At 43.8% G+C, this 26,479-nt stretch overlaps 8 protein-coding genes across 8 annotated transcripts; 5 read left to right on the forward strand and 3 right to left on the reverse strand.

Annotated features, from left to right (window-relative positions):
* Positions 1 to 1,140, forward strand: JR316_0005665 (uncharacterized protein; the record flags this gene model as incomplete). The annotated part of the gene is made up of 3 exons (XM_047891421.1): positions 1 to 189; positions 599 to 658; positions 907 to 1,140. 3 exons carry the CDS (start codon positions 1 to 3, stop codon positions 1,138 to 1,140), a joined length of 483 nt encoding a protein of 160 aa, XP_047748770.1.
* A 757-nt stretch (positions 1,141 to 1,897) lies between these two features.
* JR316_0005666 (uncharacterized protein) lies at positions 1,898 to 7,829 on the reverse strand (the record flags this gene model as incomplete). Its single annotated transcript, XM_047891422.1, has 21 exons — positions 1,898 to 2,193; positions 2,254 to 2,728; positions 2,789 to 2,929; positions 2,985 to 3,290; positions 3,352 to 3,744; positions 3,795 to 3,867; positions 3,997 to 4,067; positions 4,309 to 4,638; positions 4,704 to 4,888; positions 4,937 to 5,087; positions 5,133 to 5,339; positions 5,401 to 5,574; positions 5,631 to 5,730; positions 5,792 to 5,952; positions 6,001 to 6,050; positions 6,272 to 6,287; positions 6,325 to 6,468; positions 6,528 to 6,707; positions 6,769 to 6,987; positions 7,043 to 7,611; positions 7,667 to 7,829. The coding sequence occupies 21 exons, from the start codon at positions 7,827 to 7,829 to the stop codon at positions 1,898 to 1,900; spliced, it is 4,404 nt and encodes a 1,467-aa protein (XP_047748771.1).
* Positions 7,830 to 10,469: 2,640 nt separating this feature from the next.
* JR316_0005667 (uncharacterized protein) lies at positions 10,470 to 11,169 on the forward strand (the record flags this gene model as incomplete). Its single annotated transcript, XM_047891423.1, has 3 exons — positions 10,470 to 10,563; positions 10,625 to 11,035; positions 11,117 to 11,169. The coding sequence occupies 3 exons, from the start codon at positions 10,470 to 10,472 to the stop codon at positions 11,167 to 11,169; spliced, it is 558 nt and encodes a 185-aa protein (XP_047748772.1).
* A 1,736-nt stretch (positions 11,170 to 12,905) lies between these two features.
* Positions 12,906 to 13,860, forward strand: JR316_0005668 (uncharacterized protein; the record flags this gene model as incomplete). The annotated part of the gene is made up of 2 exons (XM_047891424.1): positions 12,906 to 13,569; positions 13,727 to 13,860. The coding sequence occupies 2 exons, from the start codon at positions 12,906 to 12,908 to the stop codon at positions 13,858 to 13,860; spliced, it is 798 nt and encodes a 265-aa protein (XP_047748773.1).
* A 1,493-nt stretch (positions 13,861 to 15,353) lies between these two features.
* JR316_0005669 (uncharacterized protein) lies at positions 15,354 to 16,151 on the forward strand (the record flags this gene model as incomplete). Its single annotated transcript, XM_047891425.1, has 1 exon — positions 15,354 to 16,151. One exon carries the CDS (start codon positions 15,354 to 15,356, stop codon positions 16,149 to 16,151), a length of 798 nt encoding a protein of 265 aa, XP_047748774.1.
* A 1,117-nt stretch (positions 16,152 to 17,268) lies between these two features.
* Positions 17,269 to 18,300, reverse strand: JR316_0005670 (Palmitoyltransferase ZDHHC16B; the record flags this gene model as incomplete). Its single annotated transcript, XM_047891426.1, has 6 exons — positions 17,269 to 17,410; positions 17,460 to 17,507; positions 17,564 to 17,589; positions 17,644 to 17,823; positions 17,872 to 17,953; positions 18,266 to 18,300. The coding sequence occupies 6 exons, from the start codon at positions 18,298 to 18,300 to the stop codon at positions 17,269 to 17,271; spliced, it is 513 nt and encodes a 170-aa protein (XP_047748775.1).
* Positions 18,301 to 19,685: 1,385 nt separating this feature from the next.
* Positions 19,686 to 22,767, reverse strand: JR316_0005671 (Origin recognition complex subunit 1; the record flags this gene model as incomplete). The annotated part of the gene is made up of 8 exons (XM_047891427.1): positions 19,686 to 19,940; positions 20,001 to 20,193; positions 20,243 to 20,444; positions 20,500 to 20,669; positions 20,726 to 20,925; positions 20,982 to 21,064; positions 21,121 to 22,186; positions 22,240 to 22,767. 8 exons carry the CDS (start codon positions 22,765 to 22,767, stop codon positions 19,686 to 19,688), a joined length of 2,697 nt encoding a protein of 898 aa, XP_047748776.1.
* Positions 22,768 to 24,530: 1,763 nt separating this feature from the next.
* Positions 24,531 to 25,806, forward strand: JR316_0005672 (Dehydrogenase azaJ; the record flags this gene model as incomplete). The annotated part of the gene is made up of 5 exons (XM_047891428.1): positions 24,531 to 24,796; positions 24,861 to 24,939; positions 25,000 to 25,189; positions 25,239 to 25,630; positions 25,687 to 25,806. 5 exons carry the CDS (start codon positions 24,531 to 24,533, stop codon positions 25,804 to 25,806), a joined length of 1,047 nt encoding a protein of 348 aa, XP_047748777.1.
* Positions 25,807 to 26,479: the final 673 nt, after the last annotated feature.

Consider the following 26,479-nt stretch of genomic DNA (forward strand, 5'->3'; position numbering starts at 1 on the left):
ATGGCTAAAGATGCATCCCTTTCTAGCACGGCTAAGAAGATGACGATAGTCCATAAATGTATGTTCTTTGCCAGTATTATAATGTGGGCAATGTCAACCGCGCACCTGGGCCTCCTCATACAACGTCTGTCATACGGGAAAAGCACTCTTTGGGAAGCAAAAGCTGCTGTGTCTCTCGCCACCTTGCAGGTATGCATGTTCTATCGAAAATCGGTGTATTCGACGAATTATCAAACATTTAACCGGATCTAGTTGATGGTTAGCGACACAATTCTAGTATGGCGAGTTTACGCGGTATGGGGGAAGAGTTACTGGACAATCATTATTCCCGCCATATTGGAAATCAGCGCAGCTGGTATACTCTTTTGCATCTCAACTGCCATTATTCCATCTAATTTGTGCATTGTTGGTAGCTGTTCGATTTTCCGTGGTCGCAAATGGAACAGAAGTACTTCGTTTTGTGTCAGACCCCGCTAGTTTTATAGTAGCCGCCAACACAGTTTATTGCACAAGTCTTATTGCGGGAAGAATCTAGTAAGAACTTGCTGAGATAATACACCCCCAATGTACTCATATCTGATTCCACTTTGGGTTCTAGCTACTTGCAGTATTGTATCAGAAAGGCGGCACCAACCTTGAATGCATCAGGAAGAAACAGGTATCAGGCTGCAGTATTGATGATTATAGAATCTGGAGCTCTTCACACTCTGTCTCTGGTTAGTTGCTGTAATGTGTATATTAAGTGTATCACTAACCGAAGCCACGATGGTGCTTGTATACTAGATTATTTCTATAATAATTGACAAAGTTAATAGTCCTGGCATACATGTAGCTCTGGATATAAATATGCCTCTGACCGTAAGACGTCATTTACTATCTTTCCACCCATTCTAAAAAGTCTCTTAGGGAATTCTTCCGACATTAATCCTACTCACTGTGCACTTTGAGCTCGCGCCGGGCAGCCGTGTATCAAGCTCAGAATTTATGCTCTCTACTGATCATGAATTCCAGACGGCGGAGGCGCCGGCTATAACCTTTAAAGAGGGTACAAGTATTGGTTATTCGGGGTCGAAAACAACTGTGAGCACTTTGAAGGATGGAACCAGTGACGAGCCACTTGAGAAGAGATATGAGGTATAGAACATCACAGTCTGACAGTAAAGTCCGAAAATACTGTCTATAACGCTCCGTGTTCTTAATAGTTTTGTTTCAACATTACCATTAAGAAACGATTTTCTAACCAAGTCTGGCTGTAATACACGTGGCCAGTGTCGGAATTTTCAGGAATGCCTTACAAGGCCGAAAAGGCCGGCAAGGCCCGGCTAGCCTTGTGATGCCTCCCAATCTGAGAGCGTGCCTAAGAAGTAACCGTGATTGACCTTGTAAGGTAGTGGCTTAGAAGTCTATACATGCCTAGCAAGGCGTAGGGAATAAGATTAGATTAAAAGACCTTGCTAGGTTGGGCTTGATTCAAAGGGCATCTAACAAATTAAAAGGAAGATGAACGCACTGACATAGTTTCCAATTGATTAGTAGTCAACGATTGCTTTCAGTAGGAATTGTGTTGAAGTCAAACTTTTATGCACTTACCAAGAACCGAACGCCAGACCTTCAAGACAAGACAAACCTACCAATAGCATTGTTACCACTAGACCAAACCTCCTTTCTTAAATTATAGTGTGGCGTTAATATGACACCACATTTTCTGTGCTTAGTCAACTGATGTAACCGATCGAGTCCAGAGTCGTCTACTCGGACTTCAATTTTTTCAGACAATCTCAATCGTGAGGGCCGTACTATGCATTGAAAAGCAAAGAAGTAATCAACCAAACACAGTAGTATGTCCGCCATAATGAGATACACCGGAATGCAAAGTAGTCTAAGTACAGCGTGCCTACTATAATGGTGTAATATTAGCACGCTTACTAGAGCGTGTGCTCCGTGTTTTGGCTACAACAGTTGCGTCAGGCTGCACAGGGGCCAACCCCTTCTTTCGACCACGTTTTGGCTTGATTACTGGTGCTTCAAGTGGAGAAATGCTTGTGGAAGCATTAGGAACAGAGACTGTATTGGAAGAAAGGGGAGGGCTTGTCGGAGTCTGAGTCTTCGGAACTGGGAGAAATACTGGGAGTGGAGCATTGACCGTGGTATTTGTAACATGGAGTGCAGACTCAAAGGCTGCCGGAGTCGGTTCTAATACCAATGATACATAATGGGCATGAGCTAAACGCGTGGGAATCAAAAGACAAGTACCTTCGTCAGTATCAGATCTATCTTCAGTAATATCCTGAGTATTAGATGGCAGGTTCCGAGTGCTTTGTAGTGGCGGCGCAAAGTCTTCTACATCAGAGTCGGTGTCACGGTCTTCCACATTAACGATAGGACCCGGAATAGAAGTTGTTGAACTAGGAGTTATGGTTGTTTGTCGACTAAAGTTGGCAATCATCTGATAAACCGGATGCGGAGATGGACTTGACTCGGAATCCGACATCCTGGAATGGCTTGATGTAAGGATTTCCGTAGGCTGCTGTGTAATAGAAGTAGGAATAATGGGTTTTTGGTGTGGAAAGAGAATATTATCCCAATATTTGAACAGTGAAGCGAGTGATGACTGCTGTGTAATGAGATAATGCTTGTACATATCGTGTTGAGCAAGATAAAGCCTCCCTGTTGTTGGTCCTACACCACTACTGGTAAATTCACGGTCGTCGGATAAGATGTATATAGTCTATATTAGTAGTCAATATCTAGCACTCAATTTATAATACATGTAATAACAAATACATACCGCTGTTGCAGACGCAGCTATCAAGCCTGGTGTTGTACAATTCATACGACTATCAATATGGGCGCTTGGACTATCTTCCCGTGTTCGAGGCATAATCTCCGCCTTTAAGGCCGATGGCCCTAGAAGAATGATTCTTGCCGTCTAAACTAGAGTTTTAGCCAGGTATTATGTATTTTCAGAATTAAATATACTGTACCTTCAAAAGAAAATCACTTTTAAAAAGTCCCAAAGCGTTGTTGGTGTCAGAATCTGCAAATAAAACTGGGGGAAATGTGTGCGCAGTGTCATTGGGATAAATGAGCTTCCAGATTTCCTTCGTTCCGGTCATCACTTTTACACGGTCCGATGCACCAAGCAATGTTTGCACAACCGCATGGGAGCTTAGGCCAAAAGACAATGGTGAGGTGAACAGCTCAGATGGAATGTTTGGGAAAATAGAAGGCGCAGAGGTCCGAATCTTATTTAGTATTGTTGAACGGCCTTCCGACAAGCCTTTAACGAACTATAGAATAAAGATATATGAGCAAGATATCCTAAACTTGGAAAAAAGATATAAAACGCACCACATTAACTGCCATCTCCACATTCTCACTGATAATTGAATGGTACTTTGCTGGAAAGCATTCGTACAATTCCGCAATATTGCCAAGCTTGGATGTATTCTCGTCTTTGTACCGAGCAGATGCATTGTTAGAGCTGAACGAAGGCCTGGGATTTCCAAAGAGTGACTTGGGAACAATAATACGATAGAAAATGAAATGATATTTAGCAAGACGAATAAGGTCCTTTCGGAGAGCTATTTCGGCTGCGCAATCCGATGTGTCAGAGACAGCAGGTCGAACAGCGCCTTTTTTGTTGATCAAGCGCATTTTCAAACTTGCGTTTTCCTCTTTAAGCTCCCGGACCTTTGATTCCAGATTAAAAATGGTATCTTGCTGGATCCGACACCTCTGTTTCTATTCATTAGAATCTAGAAAATGCAAAAATACATTAAAATATTACTTACTTGCTCAAGCTCGGCCAATGTTGCTCCACGGAAAAAAGACGCGCCTGAAATGGATGACTCGCCTGCAACGGAGCTTGGAACAATTGACATTGATGAAGACATGACCAAAGAGTTGTACCAGAGAGGATATGAGTTAGAATATCAGTGCTGCTACTCAGAAAGAAGAAATTTTGTGTCTTTTAAACAGAAAAGTGAGCCGCACCCTTTCCTCATGTTAAGCGCCGTGCTATAGCCTTGATATAACATCATTTTCCCACTATGTAAAGGATCAAGCTGAAAATTTAATATAACGTGTACAAAACACAAAAATAGAGCACTATGCATGCTTGATTACACTCTTTATTGTATTCTGTTTAATATGTAACAACACTAGTTATAATAAAACATGTGTAGTTAATTTTATTGATTTTAACCGCCACCACATGTCCGGATCAAGTGAATCCATAACAATAAACTCGTTTGCATCATTTCCAAAGTCTGGAATCAGAAGGCCACCGCGTACTATACTACGTACGTCAATAATTGCAGAGTTTGTTCGCCTTCGGGCTCGTACTCGGAGAAACTCTAAATCTTTATCACGCCTACGTGCCAAATTTGTGCGCTGATCAACCGGTTCATCAAGTGGCAGAATAAGAGCAAGCGGCCACTCTGTTTTGTCATCTAATGACACAATAAACATGAACAGAAGTTGTGCAAAGCAGTACTTCTGATGATCAAGTGCCAAAAGGACGTAATCATTTCGTGGCCGCTTGTGGAAACTTTTGCTAACTCGAACCATATCTCTTTGAGCCGACCAATCAATTTCCGACTGATAATGAATTCTTGCAAGCTCAAATGGTGTAATCTGTTACACAAGTAAGTTTTGACATGAAAAATAAATAATGCTTAAATTGTTCTTGTAACTCTTACCTTATGATTGGCTTTTAATCGGATAGTACTTCCAGAAGCTGCTGCAAGGTATTTTCCTGTTTTAATCCGGAAGCGTTCAAATGCCATGTTCTCTTTGAATTGTTTTTCCACATCGGCAAATGTGATTATTGCTTGAAGTGACCCAATTGAAATGTGACTTTGAGCTCTTTTCTCATTACTTGATCCTGTTAAATGTCAATTTAATAACATTATACATGTACAAACAAATAGACCGTTACCCAATGAATTTCCAAGATTGGAAACTTGTGGTGTAGATATAAGTGATTCTTCGCCGTCCTCTTTGGGCATGTCAAGATCATCAATAGCATTGATATCCATGCGAATAATCATTGCAATAAGATCATCGTGGTTCATTTTTAATATCTGTTAGAAGCAAATTTACTAGATCAGACAAATAATATTGTACACATGAATTAAAGCACATTCCTGTGGCGCCACATCTTTGAAATTGGTGTGAAAGCGGTACCAGAGCTTAAGCAAGCCATGTGCCTTTTCATTGGGTTTAGTATTAGAGTTCCGAGTTGCACCTTTTGCAACAATATCTTGAATCATATGGACATGTGAATGGATTTTAGGAAAATTCCAATTTTTGTCTGGATGGAGTTGAATATATTCCTGGAAATTTTATTGTTGAGAGAATTAATTGGGTCTACATATGAATTGGAGAATGCCTTACCTCAAGAATAGAACAGAACTTTGCAAGTTCTTTTTGTAACCCATGTAATGTTGTACTGCTATGAATAATCAAAGATGAATACATATCCAATTCTACAAAGCTTCGCATAAGCTTGAGCAGACAATATCCACGGTCTGACTTCTCTAGAACATTATGAGATGCATAACAAATGATCTAGAAATCACAGATATATTATATTCACAATTAGTGTCTAAAAAATGCATGTGTACCTTTGCTATATCTTCATATTTTGTTCCATCTGCAAATTCTCCTGTCTTAATTATAGATGCAAAGTGATTAAGACCACTCCATCGAGGAATTTGATCAAATCTATAAAAGCATAAACCTTATTATTACTTATCCATCAAGAGGTTATATTATCAATGCTTACTGATTGTCAATAATCTCAGCATCTTTCCTTCCAGAGCTATCAATAATAGCCTTAAATTCTGACCATAAATGATCAGAAAATAGTCCACCATGGTATGCATGTAGTCGATCCCAGGAAAGAGCTTTATATACATCACTCCCATTCATCATCCAAAATACATTCTGTAGGAAATATTAATCAAGAATAATGACATATATAATGCACTATACCTCTACATTTCGTAATCCATATTCTTTTAAATAATTCTCCTTATCTTTAGCTGTAAAATTTTGTGCCTCTGTATATATGTGTTTCATTTCTGCTGATGTTCGATAAGGGTATACCGTGGTAAGATTTGATAAATTTTCCTTTGGAACCAAGCATACAGGACACGGAAAGTTGCTTGTAGCACCACGGGTTAGGGCCATAACACATCTATAAAATAGGCGCCCAACAGTTTCATTTACTATAACAATTATATTGAAGTAAACTATTACTTACTGCTCTTCATAATCCGCTGATAAAATCAAAATAAAGAAGAATAGCCACCGGACAATGTTGTCTGCACACTGTGCATAGTATCCTGTTGTGGCATATTCTTGAACGGACTTAAGAATTTCGTGGAATCCTTTGTGCCAAACAATACGCTTGAAGTTTACAAAAATTTTCTTTCCTGACTCGCCAGCATCTTCATCAACCTAGAAATCCATATTTGGAGTTTAATACTAAAAAAATTTATAACATTTAGAATGCTTACAATAGGCAGCCATCCAACTAGGATTCCCCCACCAATACCATCACTGTTTCGAAGATTTGCTGGAAGATTTGCACAGCGAGCAAGCACTGGATATGCCTTTGCAGTACCAAAGGTGGATAGCCGAGTTTTGTCTGCATATAGGATAATAAAAAATGGTAATGCACCATTGGGAAGAAGGTTCTAAAGCAGAGTAGGATGATAAGTATTCTACATTTGTAAAAAGAAAAATATATACATCTACCTGGATGCTCCACCATTCATTTGCAGTCCATGGTTCTCCAATCAACCGGTCTCGTTTACCGTCATTTTGTTTATAATGCCTTTCAGCAATCCAATGAAACTGTGAAAGTAGAGAAGGATTCTGAAGAAGACTATTGCACCACTCAATTAGTGGCCGGATATACACTTCATACCCAATTTCATCATTTTGGTATGGTACAAGATATTCCTTTTTCTGGAACTGTACTCCATAGTATTAGTTAGTACAACTACAAAATAGAAAAAATATTACGCACTCCAGTTGAACGGTAGCTACGAGCAAGCTCCCAGGTCTTCTCAAGCTCTGATACACTGTCAATTGTAAACTGCTCTGGCTTTTCTTTGATTCTGTCAATAAGGGTTAATAAAATCTGCTTTTGCTGCCTATTCATATGTGAGCTAAGTGCAAGTTCTGCCACTTCGAAGTCAAGACGTGTCCTAAATGGATGCCACGGGTTGGTACTGGTAGAATGGGGTGTTGGTGACGTTTGATAGGAATTTGGATTATATTGGTGTGTAGGAATGAATTTTGGTGGCATATTTGCACTTGGATGAAATTCAATGCAGATTTGATGTGGAAGCGGTGGGGGCAAATGATTATTTGAAATTTCATCAAGCATTTGAAGTATAGAGGATTGATTTGTGACTGGCTCAATTGAATCTTCCGGCTCCATTGAAAGGGAAATATGATGACCATTTAGAGAATCCTGTGTCTCCATTTGAGCCATATCTATAGCAGAATAAGAAGCGGTTGTAGAATCCTCATTTGGTATAGCTGGAGAGTGGCTAATAGCAGCATTTAAAATTGATGTATAATGTAGAGAGTCTGTATGAGTTTTGAATGGTAAATGTCAATAATTAGATTATACACTATGACATACTATTTTCATAAACCCTATTTGCAAAATCTCCAAAAGCATTCTGTGCATCCAGACTTGGTGTTTTGCCACTACATGATCGGATATGTTGAGCAATGCCTTGGATGCTAAACATCTTGTTGCATATTGGGCACAATTGGTCCTTTGGCTGGCGGCGGTTAGCCATGTCTTTGAAAGTAAAGAAGATATCAGAAAGAGGAGCAGATAAAGAATTAAATATGATCCAACTGCTTTTATACTATTTTACCAGCATCTAATATAGAGTGTGCTGGAGATTATTCGTCTCATAGGCCCTAGTTTCATCATTCTGCTGCGCTACATCACTAAGCTACCATAATCAGTTCATCAATTTAGTCTGCCAGAACATGTATTCTAGTAACCATCTATCAAAATATGTCATAGTATCCAGCACAAAGGTCTTTAAGAGGTTAAAGATTCTCATTGTTGATGATTAAGGCAGTACTACCATAGTTGTACAGTGCAATATGCATGCAACATACAACAATCAACACCGAGTTACAATGCATCAACTTATGAGATATCAGTCAAATCATTCTTTCCCATGTATCATGTTCAAAATTAGTCTCTCTTCGTGTGGAATTACTGATTATCCACCGTACCCTAGATTATTTACCTTTGTAGATAGCATGTGCTACATAAACAGTTACTTTGGTGAAGACGTAGACGATGTATGTGATTTTCTTCTAAGTCCACTGTGTCGCGTGATCCATGTGACATTCTTCTCACGGCCGTGACCCTTTGCTTACTTGTGCTCTATGGCGCACAAACTGCAGGGATATTGACACAGCACTAAAAGTACATAAAATAAAGTGTAAATGATCCACAATGACGTAGAAAATTGTCCAATTTGATATATCTATACTGACCATCCCTTGAATGCCTGACAACTTTGCACTTGCTGTGTATGTGTGTGACGTTAGTCACAGTCAAGTTGTAAGGCCTCGTATGGTTGTAATATGGATCAACTTCAACTTCAGTAGGTTTCTTACGGTAGCTTGTACATTTAGCACTCACATTTTCTCAAAATAAATACGCATTTGGTCCTCTAAATACATTCTATAAATCATTTTCATTTGCCCCTCTTTACAAGTGAGTGACACATGACTTCTATATTTATCTAATCCAACGCAAGGCAAAAGTCGGCATTCTAAGAGAGCCGAATCACATTAGAAGCCAAATTTTGGCCTAATCTAGGCCCCATCATTGTAAGGCTATCCCGAAATTTCCGACAAGCGGCATGTTTCCTGCTCCGCAGATAATTGTTCTTCTGAGTTTCAAGACGGCAGTTATTTGCCGTGCTTAATAAGCACGGCCACCTTTCAAATTTCGAGGTTTAAGGTTCAACGTCAACTCGTACCACTACCATTGACAGTGACGCTGAACACATTTTGAAGATTTGAACTTCATTTTGTCTCCTTCTCAAGCCACTCACTGCATTCTTATGTATCACTTGGAATTCACTTCGACACGATCCGTTCGTATCGGCACTTTTATGCTCTCGAAACCTTACACCATCAATTCAACTTCCCCTCCGCGCAACCTACAGTTTCTCCGTAATTGAACCCATGTGGCATCCTCTGCACGCCAGAGGACGGCTCCTGCATTGTGAATTCTTGCCTGGACACTGGACCTCTGGGGATTTACCCTTTTTTGCTAAGCAGTATATCTCAGGGCAAGTAAACGGTGCAATGGTATGCCCCTATCTGGTTCCTTTTCACAACTTTATGGATAAAGATTATGAGGCTTTTGATATTCGCCCAAACTGCTAAGATTTATTTCCTTGCGGCAGTGTCTGGTGACAGTGAAACCTGAACTGATCCATGATAACCATCAATCCAAAGAACACGAGTCAAAGGATAGCGACACTATAAAAAGGGGCGATGGTTGGAGCCATCCATCTCTGCGAGGTTTCCAAATTCTGTTTCACAGGTGGGCATACACAAGTGAGTATCATATTACTGGAGTTGAAAAATATGCCTGTTTACCAGAACGCAGTCATCGAACGTTTCCAATCCACAATTTTTAAATGTCATTTGGAGACCTTCCACTGGAACTCGTTCACCTAATCGTGGGCTACTTACGTGACAACGCAAGCACTTTGAAAATCCTATCTCTCGTGTCTCATACCTGTTTAGCTGTGTGTCGAACCCATCTGTTTAGGGTTCTGCGCATGAACACCCTCAATCCTTCATTTAGCTACAAATGCGCACTTTGGCAAACGGTGCTCAAGCATTCCTCGGCGGTCCTTCCGTACGTGAAGGTCTTGGAGTTGGGTCCTCCGGTTTTTCAACTTCGCGCTCGCGATGTGAATATGTGTGCCAAGCACTGGACAGAGGTCGTGGATAGAGGTCTGCCATCAATCCACAATGAATGCATAGAGTCAATTCTCCAGGGTGTCATACACGTCCAACAGGTCACCCTTCGATTCGAATATCAATCCTGGGGAAAATTTTCCCCGTCCTTTCAGCGGTCTATTATAGATCTTTTGGGAAGGCCATCTCTGTCATCATTGAGCGTTGAGGACGTTGTAGGCTTCCCTATCAGGATTCTCGGCAGCTGCAAACGACTACGGGATCTGTCGTTGATTTCTGTGGAGGAAATTTCCGACGACTATGATCCTGTTTACTGCAGAACCTCCCTCGAGATGACAACGGGTGTAAGAAAAGGAAGCCTGCAATCGCTTACCTTGTTCGCATCAGACGGTTGCAGCACGTCTTTGGACTGTATCCTTACTGCGCATGACTCTGGAATAATGGTGTCAAGTCTTCAGCGGCTCTCTGTCAATATGACAGGTTCTGACGGTCAACTGGCACTGATAAAACTATCACATTCTGCATCATCAATTACTACCCTTGAACTTCGTCTCTCCGATCATATTGGTGCGCCAAACACAGAATGCTTGTGAGGTATCATGCATTTACTCTTCCGTTATATATTTAGGACACAAATTTTGCAGTCTGGGCGATTTCCCTGAGTTGCGGATCTTGAAGCTCAGCATTTCGTATGACAGCTTTCGGCCGCTGCATGTTCTGGCTCTCTTTTTGTCTAAATCCCAACCTGCTAAAAAGTTGGCAGAGATCTCGATCCACCTCAGATTAGACGCCGAAAACTTCGAACGCTCTTCACAGGAGTTAACACGGATATGTTCCAACAAAGACTGGCAACTTGTCCAACAAACTTTAATCATGGAAGCTGCCTTTCCATCGCTGAGCAAGTTGAACATTGTGTTTCGGCCTAAAGACGTTGCAACATTTATAAGCGACTATCTAAACCTCTCGCTGAATCTTTGTCTTCTCAAAAGCATGCCAACTTTGTACGCGCAAACGCATCCGAAAATTGATATTTACGACGGTACGTGAAGGGAATAACTTCATCAGCTAGTGGATGATAGACACTGACTTTCACAGATCGATTTGAACAATATGTGCATAGCTGAAGAACATTCCATACTCTCACTACTATCGAATGCAGTTTTCAGTACATGATTCCTACCATCTGTTGGGATGGATTTACACTGTGCTCACTGAGGAAGAGTTTTGTAAACGTTTCAATGTGGAAGTTTTTCCCGATCTGCGTGTAAGTAAACTAATTCCGGAATCGGCAAAAAGACAAGGGTTGCGTCTAACGCAGGTCTAACGTCGTTCGGCTAGCCATCTGAACACTAGAAAAATGGATAAGGAGGCCCGATGTACCGGTGTATGCAATACCACCTTCAGGCTTCAAAGTCGTGTTTTTAAATGTCAGGAAGCGGTAAGAAGATATGGGGAACTGGCCAAGAGCTTCCTCTCAATTTCTTCAATATTGTTCGCCGTCGACTTGCCGCCATTGTGAATTTCCATTCAATATCAATGTCATTGATGTCGCCTCCCCGGTCAAAGCGTCCGTAAATAGTCCGCAACCCGTAGGTAAGTTTAGTCCAGCAAAACACATCTCATTTGACGATAACAGTTGATGAGACTGCGTCAATGAGGACATATAGGCGGTCGAACAGTCTTGATTCAGGTTAAAGTGCAAGGAATAATTTAATCTAGCTGATTCTAAGCATATTTCGTCACCTCGACTTTTATGGGTATCTGCAGCGCCCCATGGAGATGAGATCTCGTTGCCACTTTGTCCTTTTTGCTGGCTCCCGGTTCTAGTTTAGTTTTCCTGCTCAATGCCGAAGGCCGTCGAGTGCTTACCTACGCTCTCCCGTTCCGGGCACATGGCCGCAACGGTTGAACGGGACCTGAAAGTTGGGGTGCGAATTTGAAGTTGGAGCCTTTATCTTCCTCCCGTCCACTGCCCAGATTGCTAAATCCATACGATCGGCACCACGCCTTTCGTCCATCTTCAAAGCCGACAGTTGCATCGAGAAACGACGACAGCCACTCGTTTCTCCTTGCTCCGATCTCACCGTCTGTCGCTGTGGTCGCGTTCGCGATCGTGCCAGTCTTCGCATCGTCTCATAGTATTCTGGCAAATTGGGCACGAGGCCTGTACACCCTACGTCAGCTTACTCCACCTGTGTGATACGCACGGCACGAAGATTCCTAAACAAACCTCGCCGAATAGAGGTTTCCTTGGGTTTCTTGTTCCCTTCATCCCCCAACGAGAGTGGTTGCTTACTCGTCCCCCGTTTTCTCAGTGCCACGTTGTCCTTTATTCCTCTTCGCTCTACGCAAAATCTGAAAAAAGGTTTCCAAGCCGCTGCCTTGGTGCAGATTTAACTAGCCAAATCCAAATTTTCTGGTGCCGGACTGCTACGAATTCTCATTCCCAAACTTTCTAATCTACGACGTGCCTGCGGATAAATCTATCGTATACATCAGATTGGGCGTTTCATTACACCCTGACCTCGCTGCAAAGTCGAACACGTTCATGCCTAGAGGCTTCACCCTGCGAAATCTCATCGATCATTCTTGTTCAAGATCACGGCCTCATTTACAATTTAGAGGAAGTGCGATAACTACAAAGAGTCCACCCTCACTCGGCCCCCTGTACGACCGTTTACTTTCTGTGTGCGACCCGTACTCTCCTCATAATTAGAGCTTACTGACGGATCAGGCCTTCCACTCACTTGTCCTCATCAAAGTAATTTCCACCTCAAACAATCCATTTCCGCTCTTTAAAATCTACATCGTTGTACTCTTCAATTTCAAAGCACCCTACGCTTAGGATCGGCTCACATATTCTTGATTTCTTGATAAACCCCAGCCCTTGACCTTTAGCGTACACCAAAATGCCCCATCTGCCTACTTCGCAACAGTCCTCATCACAGAAGTCATATACTATGTCTCCTGTCTCGCCGACATCGTCTTATACCTCATCTGACTACTCGTATTTCTCTCCACACGCGCCATTTACCAGTCCGAGTCCAAGCACTAGCAGTGGCACTTTGAGCGTTCCAAGTTCTCCGTACGTCAATGTTGGACCTCTTGCTATTGGACATGGGTACAAACCTCCAATGTCACACAGCGCAGGCACAACTATAACAACGACGACGACCTCGCCTGGCGGTCCCGTTATCACCGCCACTATGACGACGCGTACTTCAGCAGGCATTAGCAACGTCAGTAGTGCCGGTGGCGGTGGCTACGGCAGTTATTCTGGCTACCAGCCCCAAGCCAACAGCAATCAGGATGTCCTTCAGCAGTTTGCGCTCCACATTCCGCCTCCACCGCCATTATCGCTGTCTCTTTCTACACAGCGCAATCCTTCCGCTTCCTCCACGGACTCTCGGAATTCCTCTGGATCTCCTCAGATGTCCCTCTCAAGCACACCGGCCCAGCATACGCTCAGCGTGCTGCTTCCTCGAAACGTCCAGCCTGAAATGGTCACTATATCGGCGAATAAAGGTGATCGAATACGCGTCGTGGCCGATGCATGGGGTGGTGGAAATGAATGTGAGTCTGTTCTTACTCTCGGATGCTCCGTGACTTCTGTCCCTTTTTTGAAATTGTGAACGGGCACTAACGACTGATGTTTATCCCCCTTTCAACAACTTTAATCTCCATATTGTGTTACATGCTCACCTCACGAATTTTTACGGTGCCCTTACAGGTCATTATGAATGGCAGATCAGCTTCCCACCTCATGACATAGATATGGGCGCTGTACATGCTCGCTTCGATCCCGATGGCCGATTGACGCTTGAAGTGAGGAGAAGAGCTGCTGCCAGAGCGCGTTATCTCTGATGCAACATCTCCATTGTATCCCCTCTTCCCTGACATTCAGCATCTCAAACCCGATCCAAGAGCTATGGTAGGAATACCGAACACACATCGCGTCGACGTGTCCTCTAGGCAAAACTGATGATGGGGGCACGTGTACATGAACACATGAGCGACGAGGTGGAGTTGCGGATCCGAGATCATCAGTCTGCTCTTTTTTACGGCGTTGGGACTTGGGACCCTGAAGTCCTTGACTTTGCGGGGGTATTTTATTCCCTTTTGTTATCATTCCTGAAATTCTAGATATTTTATGGTCTTATTTTTCAATGGGCCCTCCGTCGGTTTACCATGACGAAAAAGACATTCACGACCTTGTGAGTGTCTAGGTACTAGTAAACTGGTGTTTGTCAGGTTTCTTTGATCCTTCCTGGCCAGTTTTCTGCGGCACCTTGGGTAAACTCAACGTTACCTCGACTCCCGGCTCCGACACGACTTTACTCTCACTCTATTTTCTTTATATGTATGATCCGAAATTTTGACCGGCTGGCACGTCATCATATCGTGAAGGGCTATGCAATGGGAATGGGATGCTGCGGGTGTCCTAATTACACCGATACCTCGAGAGATACCTCGTAGAACTACATTCTGATCTATGCAAACTCCTTGTCATAATGTATATATATGCAATCCATCGATATTGCAACTGTGATTCGCAAGGTAGATGACTGAAGGGCGACAGTCAACGTAAATGATTACATTAAGGATCCAAAGAGTAAATAATTCACATCGTGGTGCGAGCACAGGCCCATGCAGGCCTCCTAAACCTAGTTCCTTTCGCATTATTACCTCCGCCTATAAGATGCTTCCCGGTCTGAGTAGCCAACGGGTAAGCCCCGCAAACTGCGAGATTTTAAACGAGGCTTCCTCCGACAGCCTACCGGAGGCTCAGAAGGACGTTTCTTCACATGATGATCGAATACTTGTCTTCAATTCTGAATTTGTTCTTCGGAGTTCCACTCCTGCGAATCATAGGTGACATAGCAACAAAATTCATTACGACTTGTACATTAAGGTAATTAAACATTCAAACGTAAAGTTTAATTACTTTACAGGAGCTGAAGTAGTCGTATATTCCCGACATCAAACCATCGAGGTTTCTTGCAACGTCTAGCATCATCATTTATGACCACATTTCACCCACTGCCACATCTCACCTCATGTCTTCAACTTCGTGACAAAAACAGACTAGTTCCAGTTCTTGAATTTGTTCACAGGAAGACGGAAGACACAAATTGAAGAATTTCTCTGTAATTCTTCTTAGACCATGATCTAAAAATAGAATCAAAAAGGCTGACATGCACAAAAACATACAATTCGTCCAAATTGCAATGGACTATACCTTGGATCCTGGCCTGGGCGGCTGACGAAAGTTTCAAAAAAGTATATGGCGCAAATCCCGCCGGCCTTACTTGTCCTTGCAGGCCAGACTCGTCCACGACCAACATAGGCACAGCAAGATGGGTAACTCAAACAACAAATCGTCATTGTTCGTTGGACTGTTGATAGCGATACCCGCAGCCACTGCTCAGAATCTCAGAACAACCACCGCATTCCCTCTTCCCAGCATCCCGACCATCTCTGCTCTCGCCCCGCTCCCCGTCCAGTCGACACAAAAATTCCAACCTCAGTTATCCATTCTGCCTAGCCAGCCCATCTCACTGAATACGCTCGTCGCTGCCCCAGTACCATCCGGATTCCCATCTCCACTTCCAGACGGTGTTGCCCGTACCGCCTCCGGGAAACCTATACCATGTTCCCCAAAGAACGTCAAGTTGAACCCTTCAACGCATAAGCTCATTTCGGAGTGTGTTGAAACCTCTTTCTGCGCCCAACCGCCTGGGACACCTGTAAATGCTACTGGCCTCGGAATCTGCTTCCCTCGTTTGTGTAGACGCGATGAGTATCCGTTCGGATATGGCACATATGGTGGAGGACAAGGCAGAAGAAAAAACGCGACTGTGATCCCGATCCCACCCATGTGCCCAAAAGGAACATTCTGCCCGGACACCGGTAGTGGATGCAGGCTGGAAGTTGAGATTGGGGGTCAATGCGAACTGGCGCGGGATGAACAGTGCATGGCTCCACCGCCTAATCCAAACGTCAACCCAAAGGAGAATAAAGCGATATGCCTGAACGGTGTGTGCATGTATGTCCAGATCCCATTGTTCGCACAGTTTGCGGTTATTAATGCTGCGATTACGCGTTCGTTGTTCCTAGGGCAGCAACACAACCGTTGGGTGAAAGTTGCACGATAGAAAACACGACGTATGTGAGCGACATGAACAGAGGTGCAGCCGGAGGAGGCCAATTCATTAGTTACGTCATCAAACACAACTGCCTCGCGCCCGATCTTTTCTGTGATCCAACCGGAAGCGCAAGCGGTCCAGTTTGTCAAAAGGTCAAAAATCTGAGTGAAAAGTGCAGGTTTGATGCTGAGTGTAAATCGGTGAGAAACTTTTTTCCTGTGACGGATCATGGAGAGATCGCTAATAAGTTGGTTTGTTGCTTGCCATTCGTTGGTCAGGGTAACTGTGCTGATATGTCCAACACTTGCATACCAGCTCCTGACTCAGCATTCCATATTGCGCCCTGGCAATGGTTTGCAACAATTATGTCTATCGTACTCTGTAAGTTCAAAGATAAACGCAGAGAGCGAAAAGGCTGACATATTCGATGACATGATATACCAGTCCTAATCTCTGCAATTCTCGTCCTCCTATTTCTCCATCGTCGGCAACGGTACCTCCGATACCAAGAGTTGCAAGAATACTATTATGAGCAAATGAGGTGAGTGGTATCAGAATTCATATAAGTCAACAACTGTGTTGACCATAGACTTGATAAAAGCTTGCGCCGGTCGATTCTTGCCCTACACGCTGCTGCTGCTGCCGACAAACATGCAACGAGCAAAAGATCCAAAAATGAGAGTGCGGATATTGTTAGCGAGAAGGAACGATTTTAGTATGGTGGAGAGTATAGCCTAAGTCATTGTTGGCTTCTATCCAGTCTGACGATTGAAGGCGTGGCTGGTGTGAAGTGATAAATAGGCTGAAATAATGATGTGCGAGAGTATGAATATATCTACTAAGTATTCTGCAAAGAGCCGTCAGTAAATTCGCGCAGAGATTTCGTTTGAGGGACAAAAAATGGAGCTATGCATCAGTGAACATTCCACTCCAATGGTGGACAAATTAAGCCGGATATAGATCACTCTGCTTCCCAAATGCGATACCGAGGCAGAAGCCTGGATATCAACATTTCGAAGCGTCATCTGGCCCCGGCAGATGTCGTCATATAGAAGTTTGAGAAGAGGGGAGGGTACAGAACATTCACTCACATATATTGTATCCTAAACTCCTATCTGATGGGCCTTTACACATCGTCATCTTCTTCATCCGTGAGCTCTTCTCCCTGGCGTATTCCTTGGTGTCGCTCATAACCATCACGGCGCGCCCATGAAAATCCGTCGGTGTACGGATTAATACGCAAAGGTAAAATGAGAGTCCATAAGGAACTGGAAACCGGTAAGTTAGTCTCTAGATTGAGAAGGGGCGAGTACGTACTACCCAGAGTCTCCTAAATTGAAAAAGAACGCCAAATTCTTCTTTTTGCTATTTCCCGATCCAAATTTTAGAGCACCGTGATGTTAGCAGATCTGTGTACGCACCCTACATCGTAGGAGTTGACAAATTCCTGATAGGAGAAGCGTCAATAATAATTCAAAAAGCCGTACCACATCACACAGACCTCATTTCTAGCCTTCGCCTTTTTCCGGTATTCGTCGTGGTCCTGGGCTTCGACGGTGGTCTCACCCCAGGAGATGCCGTATAGATGATATGATAACATGACACCGACTGCAAAGCATAGAACAATTGAGAGAATATACATCATGGCAAACATTATTTCTGGGACGTGATGGTCCCAAGGCTAATTGACTATTAGCCAAAGGAATTGAACAAAAAAGAGTCAAAGTACCTTATAAGATACTCCAATGGAATCAAAGAATTTATCGTATCCAGAAGCGCATAAGCAGAAAGTGGAAAGGACGAGGTAGGCCCTGTAGAACCAATGAGAACATGTTTTCGCGAAATGAGTATCAATTCTTACATGAACAACACAAAATGGCGCTCATTGTGCAAACCCACGCATTGATTAATCCCTAACGCATATCATTACTGTTGTCTAGACAGTAACTGTGCTCATATACTCACACTATACATGTCCATGAATAAGGGTGTAGGGGTCAGGCGGGTTGAACTCACTGGACAGTGGTGGTCATATTTCAAAACACATTTATTACATATCCGACAATGATGGGCTCTCTTAAAAGGGAGTTAATAATGTACACTAATCGATAGAGCAAACGCACATACCTCTGGTCGCGATTTTTTGCATTTCCAACATTTGGTATATGAGGCAGGTGTGATTTTGGTACCTCTGGTCGTCCACCTCACCCCACCAGTCAGTACTTTCTGTTTCCCCTTCCTTCCTTTTGTTGCCCAAAATATTCCTGTTCCAGGCTCCCGTGGAGGATCATCAACGAAACCTGGCGAAACGGTCACCACGTAGTAATAATGCATAAGTAAATTCAGTGTTATGAGGATGCATAAAGGAATTGTGATTATTGGGTATGAGAGATCCGGTGCAATTACATCAACTGGTGTACTGGTGGTTCAGTAATGTTCATATCTTAATAAAAAGCCAAGGCTCACAAAAGCATACAACTCCAAGAGACATTAAAATTACTGCGAATCCGACAAAGTATGGCCCAGCCGCGCCTGTGATTGCGTTCCCCCATCTTTCTAGAGTTTTAAAGCACTTGAAGACTGTCTTCGCGCATATCATGACAATTAGAGAGAGAGGACCTGGTGCCAGGCCCAGGTGGTAGTGGTGCTTGAACAGGATTGTAGGACATGACGAACGCATACAGTCACAATCATAGACTCACGTGAAACGTCACAGTCAGAGTTCGGCACGTTCGGCATACAAGCCTTCATGGTCCCGGTCCCCACGGTGCGCGCTGCCAGTACAAATTTTCTACTGAAGTATTCGACCCTGTGTGGCAATCGCGTGAGATAATTTTTCAGGCGCATTTTGTAATTTATATTTCCTCAGATGACTATTTCTGATGAAGTAAACGGATCTATATCCGAGAATTACGGTGTTTTCGCCAGAATTTGAATAGCGCCCATACAATGATTGGATTTGGTCAAATTGGTAGGTGGATAAGCGCCTGCATTGAACTTGTAAAGTAATCCTTGACAATGCAGAGAAGGTGGTCATGGAGAAACTTTTCAAACCGTATGTTATTATTACGTTAAATCGATCATTGATTTCTAAAACAATCTCTAGAATGCGAGGCAAATAAGGAGACAAAGATGCATACGGCAAATACGTTGCCGCCCTCGACAGCAAACTCGACGCTTATGAGCGAATCCTGAGCAAGCAGAAGTATCTCTGGCTGGAAAGGTAAGCATACTGTTTAGTATTTTTAATTTATGTTTTAGGCTACCAGAACATTACCCTTGCAGACTTGTTCCACATACCATACGGTGCTGTACTGCCACTCGCCGGAGCACCTCTTCTGGACACAGTAGACTCCAGGCCAAATGTAACTACGTGGGTATAGTAACGTCTATTGCTACACAAATGAATAGTGCCAATGCTAATTACAAATACAACAGGTGGTGGTGGAGGGATATAACTTCGCGCCCTTCGTGGCAAGCAGTCAGACCATTGGAAAAAATTCTGAATACCGAAACATAGTCTTTTCTTCACTTGGTGGATTTTTAACTAGTGCCGAATATATTCTTCCATCGTGGTCCCCCAACGTCACCGAGAACTCGCTCAACTTCGCTTTGTTCCAGATTGAGAAGCATCCTTTGCTCGCCTTTACGAGTGACGGTCAATCCTTCCTCCACAATAATTGCACGGGAGGCGGCAAGAGAGTCCATTACCATCGCCAGCTCTGCTGGAGTGGGTTTACGTTTCGGGTCGTCTTCTTCAGTCAAAATATCCATATAGGTCAGATGTTGATCGTGGACCTTTAAACGTCGAGATCAATATCGGCAAATGGACATTGAGACAAACAGATCACTACTTGCCTCACTTAATTTTATCTCTTCTACTCCTTCTCGTTTGACACATTTGATCAGGGATGCTAACATGAGGCGTTCGTGGAAGCTAAGGTCACGAAGATATGCTGCAGTCGGACTGTTCTGTAGTGATTGAATGACCTGCTGGATTTGAGCCACTTTAACCGTAGTTTTCGTACGCCTCGCCACCTCTGCAGCTCGCCTAATTATCAAGTCAAGCAAAGGTTCCCAAACAAAGTTAAGCACCTTACCGACAAATATCCAAGACACGTCTCGCATCTCCTGTGATTCTACTAACAGTCATAGATGCGTATCTGATAGCATCGTAAGCGATGATATCTTTCGATGCATCTTCCTCGTCTTCTAACCCTTCTTTCGCACTGGCTAATCGCGCTTGCACTATTTTGATCAGCTGTGGTTGCTTATAAGGCTCGAAGTTGATACGAGTCATCCCTGACACATTCTTTTTTCAGAGCGGTCGGGGAATTAGTCATAAAATAAAGCAAACCTAGTCGACTTCGAACTCTTCCTGTCATGACTCTTTCTGGGAGATCCATGGTGTTTGCAACAGCGATAACAACAAGCTTGCTACCAGCCATCGTGGGCCAGTTGAAAAAGTTATAAACGACCTCCTGTTTGGGTGTCACTAGTTGGTCTAATTCATCCATTAGGACAACGCTAAGACATTGATCAATTGAATATTCTAAAACTGGATAGATGCGATGAAGACATACCAGGCATGCCCCCCCGGTCCACGATTTCCGGTGGCAAAATGACGCGACAGGGCTTTCAGGGATTCTTTTGCGGAAAGACGGAGATGACCATCCTTCTTAACGTCGTGTCCTGATACACCTTCCCATAAAAGATTGTATGCAGCAGCGGGTTCAGGAATTTTTAGGCCATTGATTTCGACATATGTGAAGGGATTGATTTCCTGTTGCAAAACCACCTTATTACACAAATCAAGAAATAAAAAGAAACAACACCCACGCTACATTCTGCCATTCGTTTTAGCTCTTTCACTACGGTGTGTACAGTGGCTGTTTTCCCAGTTCCAGGAACACCAGAGATATCTAAAAAAACAAGGAATCAGAAAATTGTGGGTAAAAGTAATACTAATGTAACGCACATATACAGCCTCCACTGCCTTCTTCCAGAAGCTGGGAAACACTATTCATGACCAACGCATATTCGTCGTCACGACAAGGCAGGGTATCAGGCCTGCTTCCTACATGGAGCGCATGCAATGAACGCAGCCAAGGATCCTTTGGGAGGTGTGCCATGCTTGCTTGGAATGTGAGTGATTGCTCTGGGAACCGCAAAGTCATCCCAGTTTTCCGCTTTCTAGGTGAGTCGGTGACATTCCCATTCCTACGAGCTAACGCAGCTTTGGAGTGTGGAGTTGGATGGACAATAGTTCGATTGCGCTTCTTCTTTCGGGGCGTTTGCAGTGCACCACCTCGCCGTTTTTTTGATGGAGTCCGGGGTTCACCCAGAGCATCTAGCTCGTCCTCCTCTTCAAACTCCTCTTCTTCGTGTTCATCGTCCTCCGCCATTTCATCGTCAGAGCCAGATTCTTCCTCCTGTTCTATATACTGATCGGATGCACCGTCGTCGAACTCGGAGTGATCGCTCTCCGCACCGTCCTCTTGTACTCCATCGCCATCCTCTTGTTTGCCACCCTTTCGACGAACTTTTGCGGCCTTGGCTTTTGGCTTTGTTTTGGTTGGTGATGCACCTGCTGTTGCCTTTGATCCTTTATCTCCTTCCACATCCCATATATCCCCTTCTCCCCAATTGTAGGCGTCGTTCTTCCCAGAACTTGGGCCGGAATCGTCTTTGGGGGGTTGTGATCTTGTAAGCGTTGTACGGCGATGTCGATCGTAGTCAAGCTCGTAGAACAAGCCTCGTCGAGAGTCTACTGCATATCGGCAATAAAATTTCTTTGTTGGATCGTCTTTAAAAGCAGAATCGTCTTGTTTACTTGTAGTTTCTTCTAGTTCGTCATCGGGTGATCTGAATCGAGTAGACTTTTTAAGAGGTGATTTAGGGCGCTGTGACGGTTTATCAACAACATATATGAACTTTGGTTGTTCCAAAGCAATGGCGCTGGGAGAAGTGGAGACTGTGCATCGCGAAAGAATGACACCGGGCGTCAGGGTTACTCTTGTCGAAAGGGAATAATAAATTTCATTCTGTTGATTGAATAAGATAGTCGAAAATAATCGCATGGGAAGAGTTTACAAACCTCTTTATGCTCTCTCTTTGCTCGGATACTAGCCATTTCCGAAGGTCGCAGGAACCAGTGAACACGAACACGCATCTTGGTAGAATCAAGGTCCACACTCTCCCCTTTCGTTCGTGTTTGCCACATAGACACAATGACACCGATGCTTGGAGGACGCTTTGTGAGATAAAGCGTGTCGGTTTCAACCATAACTGCATCTCCAATACGGTATGTTTGGGTTTCTGTCGTTCCAGCTGCAATTCTTTTGGACCCTCCCTTGAAACTGGTTACTTTGCGCTTCATCAAAAACGCGTCGAAAAACACGGTTTCCTCCTCGTTATCATGCTCTTTTTCTTCTTCTGTCTGATTTTCACTTCTCTCATCCAGTTCTTCTGGCAATAGGTCGATAGCTGGATTCATTCTTCGTGTGTATATTGGATCGCCTATCCATCGACAATCAAGGACATTTTTGTCGGAATGCTTCGCCGAAGGGGTTGCTGTTGGTTGAAATCTCTGAGAGCGTCGTGTTGGTGTTTGTGGCAAAGACATCAAGACCGTTGCTGCGGATAGCTTAGGGAATGCTTGCGCTTAAAACGACTTGAGGAAAGAATGTCAGGTTCAGTTTGGGTTGAATTCAATTAGGCGTGACGTGTTCTGGAACCGTTACATATCCCGTGATCTGCATCACATTACGTGACGTTCGTGATGCGACATGCATATAATTTCTCACGCTCTCCGGGCACTGACTCAGCTATCCCCCCGGCCTTTATCTTTACATTCCCGTCAATGACAAACGGCAACGCAATAACCCCTCCAAATGCATTATTAGCTACAATGAGCTTGGGTCCGATATCTCTCCACATATATTCGGTGCCCTGACAAGAGCTACTCCAGAGTCCAAACTCTCCCTGTCTTGAAATTAGCTTGGCTTGAGATACAAGATGCGATGGACTACATGGCTAGACGCAGTCCCGGCACCCTAGACCATGCGTACACTCTTCCTTACAAACCAAACAGGACTGGGGAAATTTGTCATGTACCTCAGGAAGATGGTTATCAACACCGTGCAGTTCCGCTGAACAAAAGTTGATATGGAAATAATGTAGCGTTTCCGACCTTGACATTATTTACAGTGCTGCCACGAGTCTCTTAACCTACTTTAGGAATTCCAAACGCGCTGTAGCATATATGTGCCGAACTCTTAGTATCAATCCTTCGCTAAACGTTAAGGTTCCCGAGAAAATATGAAATATTTAAGTCTATGGCATTTGCGTAATTCTGTTTTGTCACAGAGGGTGGCGAGGCTGTTCATCTCAACATTGGTCAAAGTTTGACGCGCCCCTTGCTCTCTGATCACTCGCCGCTGCGGAAGTTCAATTGGTGCTGTTGCTCCTAATCTTAATCTGGTCCGCCGCCACTGGCTTTTGTAACGTATCCTATTGTACCGTGTCAGTACTACAATGCACAAATGCTTCTAAATGAATAGTTTCAGGAATTCGCATGCATGTTTTACGGTCGTCGGTCAGTAACTGCTCCGGCGAAAGAGAATATCAGGAGCGTCTTATATCTGCCATTACGTTTACGTTCTGTGTATAGTGAGGCTTCAAACTACAGACCAAAGATCCGCTAAGCTGTAGGTATTTTCTTCTTGATCGTCGATCCCCCTATAGCCAGATGATACACGACCTTTGATATATGCGACACTCAAAAACAGCAGCCTCCCCGCTGATAGTGAATATTTGCTCCTGCACAGGTCATTGCTGAATTTTGATGGAATGATAGATCATCAGAGGTCTCAAAGCCTCTCGGGGTGACAATTCGCCAACCCGATAACTCGGCATCACTACAAATGATGATATCAGGCGCTCCATGCTACGGAATTGACGGATATACTCGTACAACGTGATCGATGATGCGTGGGTCCAATTTCCTTAATAGTCGATCAGAAAGGCGCCACAACTTGTATGCGATACCAAGAAGCACAGAATACTCAAACCAAAACTACTCACAAAACGGGGTCACTTCATGGGAAGCGTGAAACCAGCAGAATATGCTCTTTTTCTAGACTCTCTGATCGAATCTAGCAGCTTGACTAAAGACAACCTGGGTCTGATATGAATCTATGTCTGGTAGTGGAGGACCTTATTATCCGTTAACATTGAGCCCTTCAGTTTCGTAGTCAGCGACAATGGGGTGAGAGCGCTTACCCTGGTACAGATAACTTGGCCAATAAAAACATATGCAAAACGGGAGTTGGGGTGTCCCCCGACCACACACTCCTAAACCCATCCTCGTCTAGACATTCATCAGCAATGCCAGTTACCCACAAAGCCGCTCTGTACAAAGAAAAGTTTGGACCATTTGTTGTGGAAGAAGTTCAAACCTACAAACCCGGTCCTGGAGAGATTTTAATCAAGATACATGCAACCTCCCTGAACCCCGTCGACTGGAAAATTCACAAGACTGGGGTCTTCGGCGTGTGGTTAGAAAACTATCCTGCTATTGTTGGGACAGATATTGCTGGTGATGTCGAAGAAGTTGGGGAGGGTGTTTCCGAGTTCAAACGAGGAGACAAGGTGTATGTGTTCCTTTACTGAACTGAACTCGAGGCGCTATATTGGATTCATCATGACCTTTCTTAGATTTTGTCAAGGAAAGCTTGAGAATGATGGAAGTAGCTTCCAGCAATACACCGTCGCTCTGGCTGCCACGGCTGCTCGAGTACGCTTGGAGCCATAAATATACTACTCCGTTTAAATGGTTTACGCTCTATTTATGTAGATCCCTCACAACCTCTCGTACGACGAGGTTGCGGCCCTCCCTGTTGTTCTCAGTTGCTCATGGGTTGCACTGTACAACAAAGTCCCCCATGGCCTAGGCATTACTCCTCCCACAACCAAGAAAACGCAGGGACTATATGCAGGTACACCAATCCTCATCCTTGGCGGAGCAACGTCGGTTGGGCAGCTCGGTGAGTCCGTGATTGATTATCAACTTCATATATGCTCATGATGCGCCAGCCATACAATTTGCGAAGCTATCTGGCTTCTCGCCAATCATTGCTACAGCGTCATTGAAGCACAGCGATCACCTTAAATCCCTCGGAGCAACACACGTGCTGGACCGTAGTCTTCCGACAGAGACGCTCGTCGAGCAAAGCCGCCAGATCACTGACAAGCCGATCAAATACGTATTTGACACTGTATCGGCAGAGAGCACACAGAAAACTGGAATTGCTATTCTCGCGACTGGTGGAAATATGGCAGTTGTCCTTCCCCCTGCCGTCGAAGTACCGGAAGGGAAGAACATCATAGTTGCAATTGGCTTGTTGCGATTCCCATCAAATATCGAACTGCTCGAAAACCTTTACCATGATACTATCACAGGGATACTCGAGCAAGGCCTAATTAAGGTATGTGTATAATGACGGGATCAATAAGACATCGATTTATCCGGCTCCTTCTTTAGCCTAACAAGATTGAAGTCCTTCCCAATGGGCTGGAGGGTATTGCTGAAGGAATGGCCAGAATGGAGGCAGATACCATCTCTGGTCTGAAACTTGTTGCCCATCCTCAGGAAACAGCTTAAGTGCCAGAGTAACTGTGGAACAACAATTTTTACTACTACTTTCATTACATGTAGATTCTGTTTTCTTACATACATCATAAGTCTCAATATAATGAATACACATGCAAATTGCAAGGCTAAATATTGTGCGACAGAAAGACTCGGACAGAAACAACTATATGGGCAACTTCATAATACTTAATTTTATGTTACGTAGTTCTTTGATGGCACTCGAGGCTTGAAGCTTGATTTTGAAATGCCCAGTTAGGCTATTTTTGGAGGCGCCAGCGCCAAGAAGGCAGGCATCTGATGGCAAGCGCCGGCTTGAACAATGGTGGCAACTCATGAAAGGAGACGCTTCCGAAGATTCCACAGGCACCGGTAGACAAGAGTGTCGTATTCGTTAGAGAAATGCTCTGACTTCCTCAAGACATCGAGGTTACGATTCGACAAGCACGCTTTCACATAGACAGAAAATATGGATATAGGACCGGGAGATCACATCCGTTGAATAAGCCTCTAGTACTCAACAGGTATGACAAAAATCAGAATGAGTACAATAGGAAGTTGATGCACAAAACTATTCCGGATTGGAGCTTCCGGAGGATGAGCTTTCAGGTCTACTCATATGAGCCTCCACCTTGATATCCGTCGAAAATCAATGAAGCCTGCTAACTGCAATGAATATGATAAT

This window comes from Psilocybe cubensis, chromosome 5 (assembly GCF_017499595.1).
Source record: "Psilocybe cubensis strain MGC-MH-2018 chromosome 5, whole genome shotgun sequence".
NCBI lineage: Eukaryota > Fungi > Basidiomycota > Agaricomycetes > Agaricales > Agrocybaceae > Psilocybe > Psilocybe cubensis.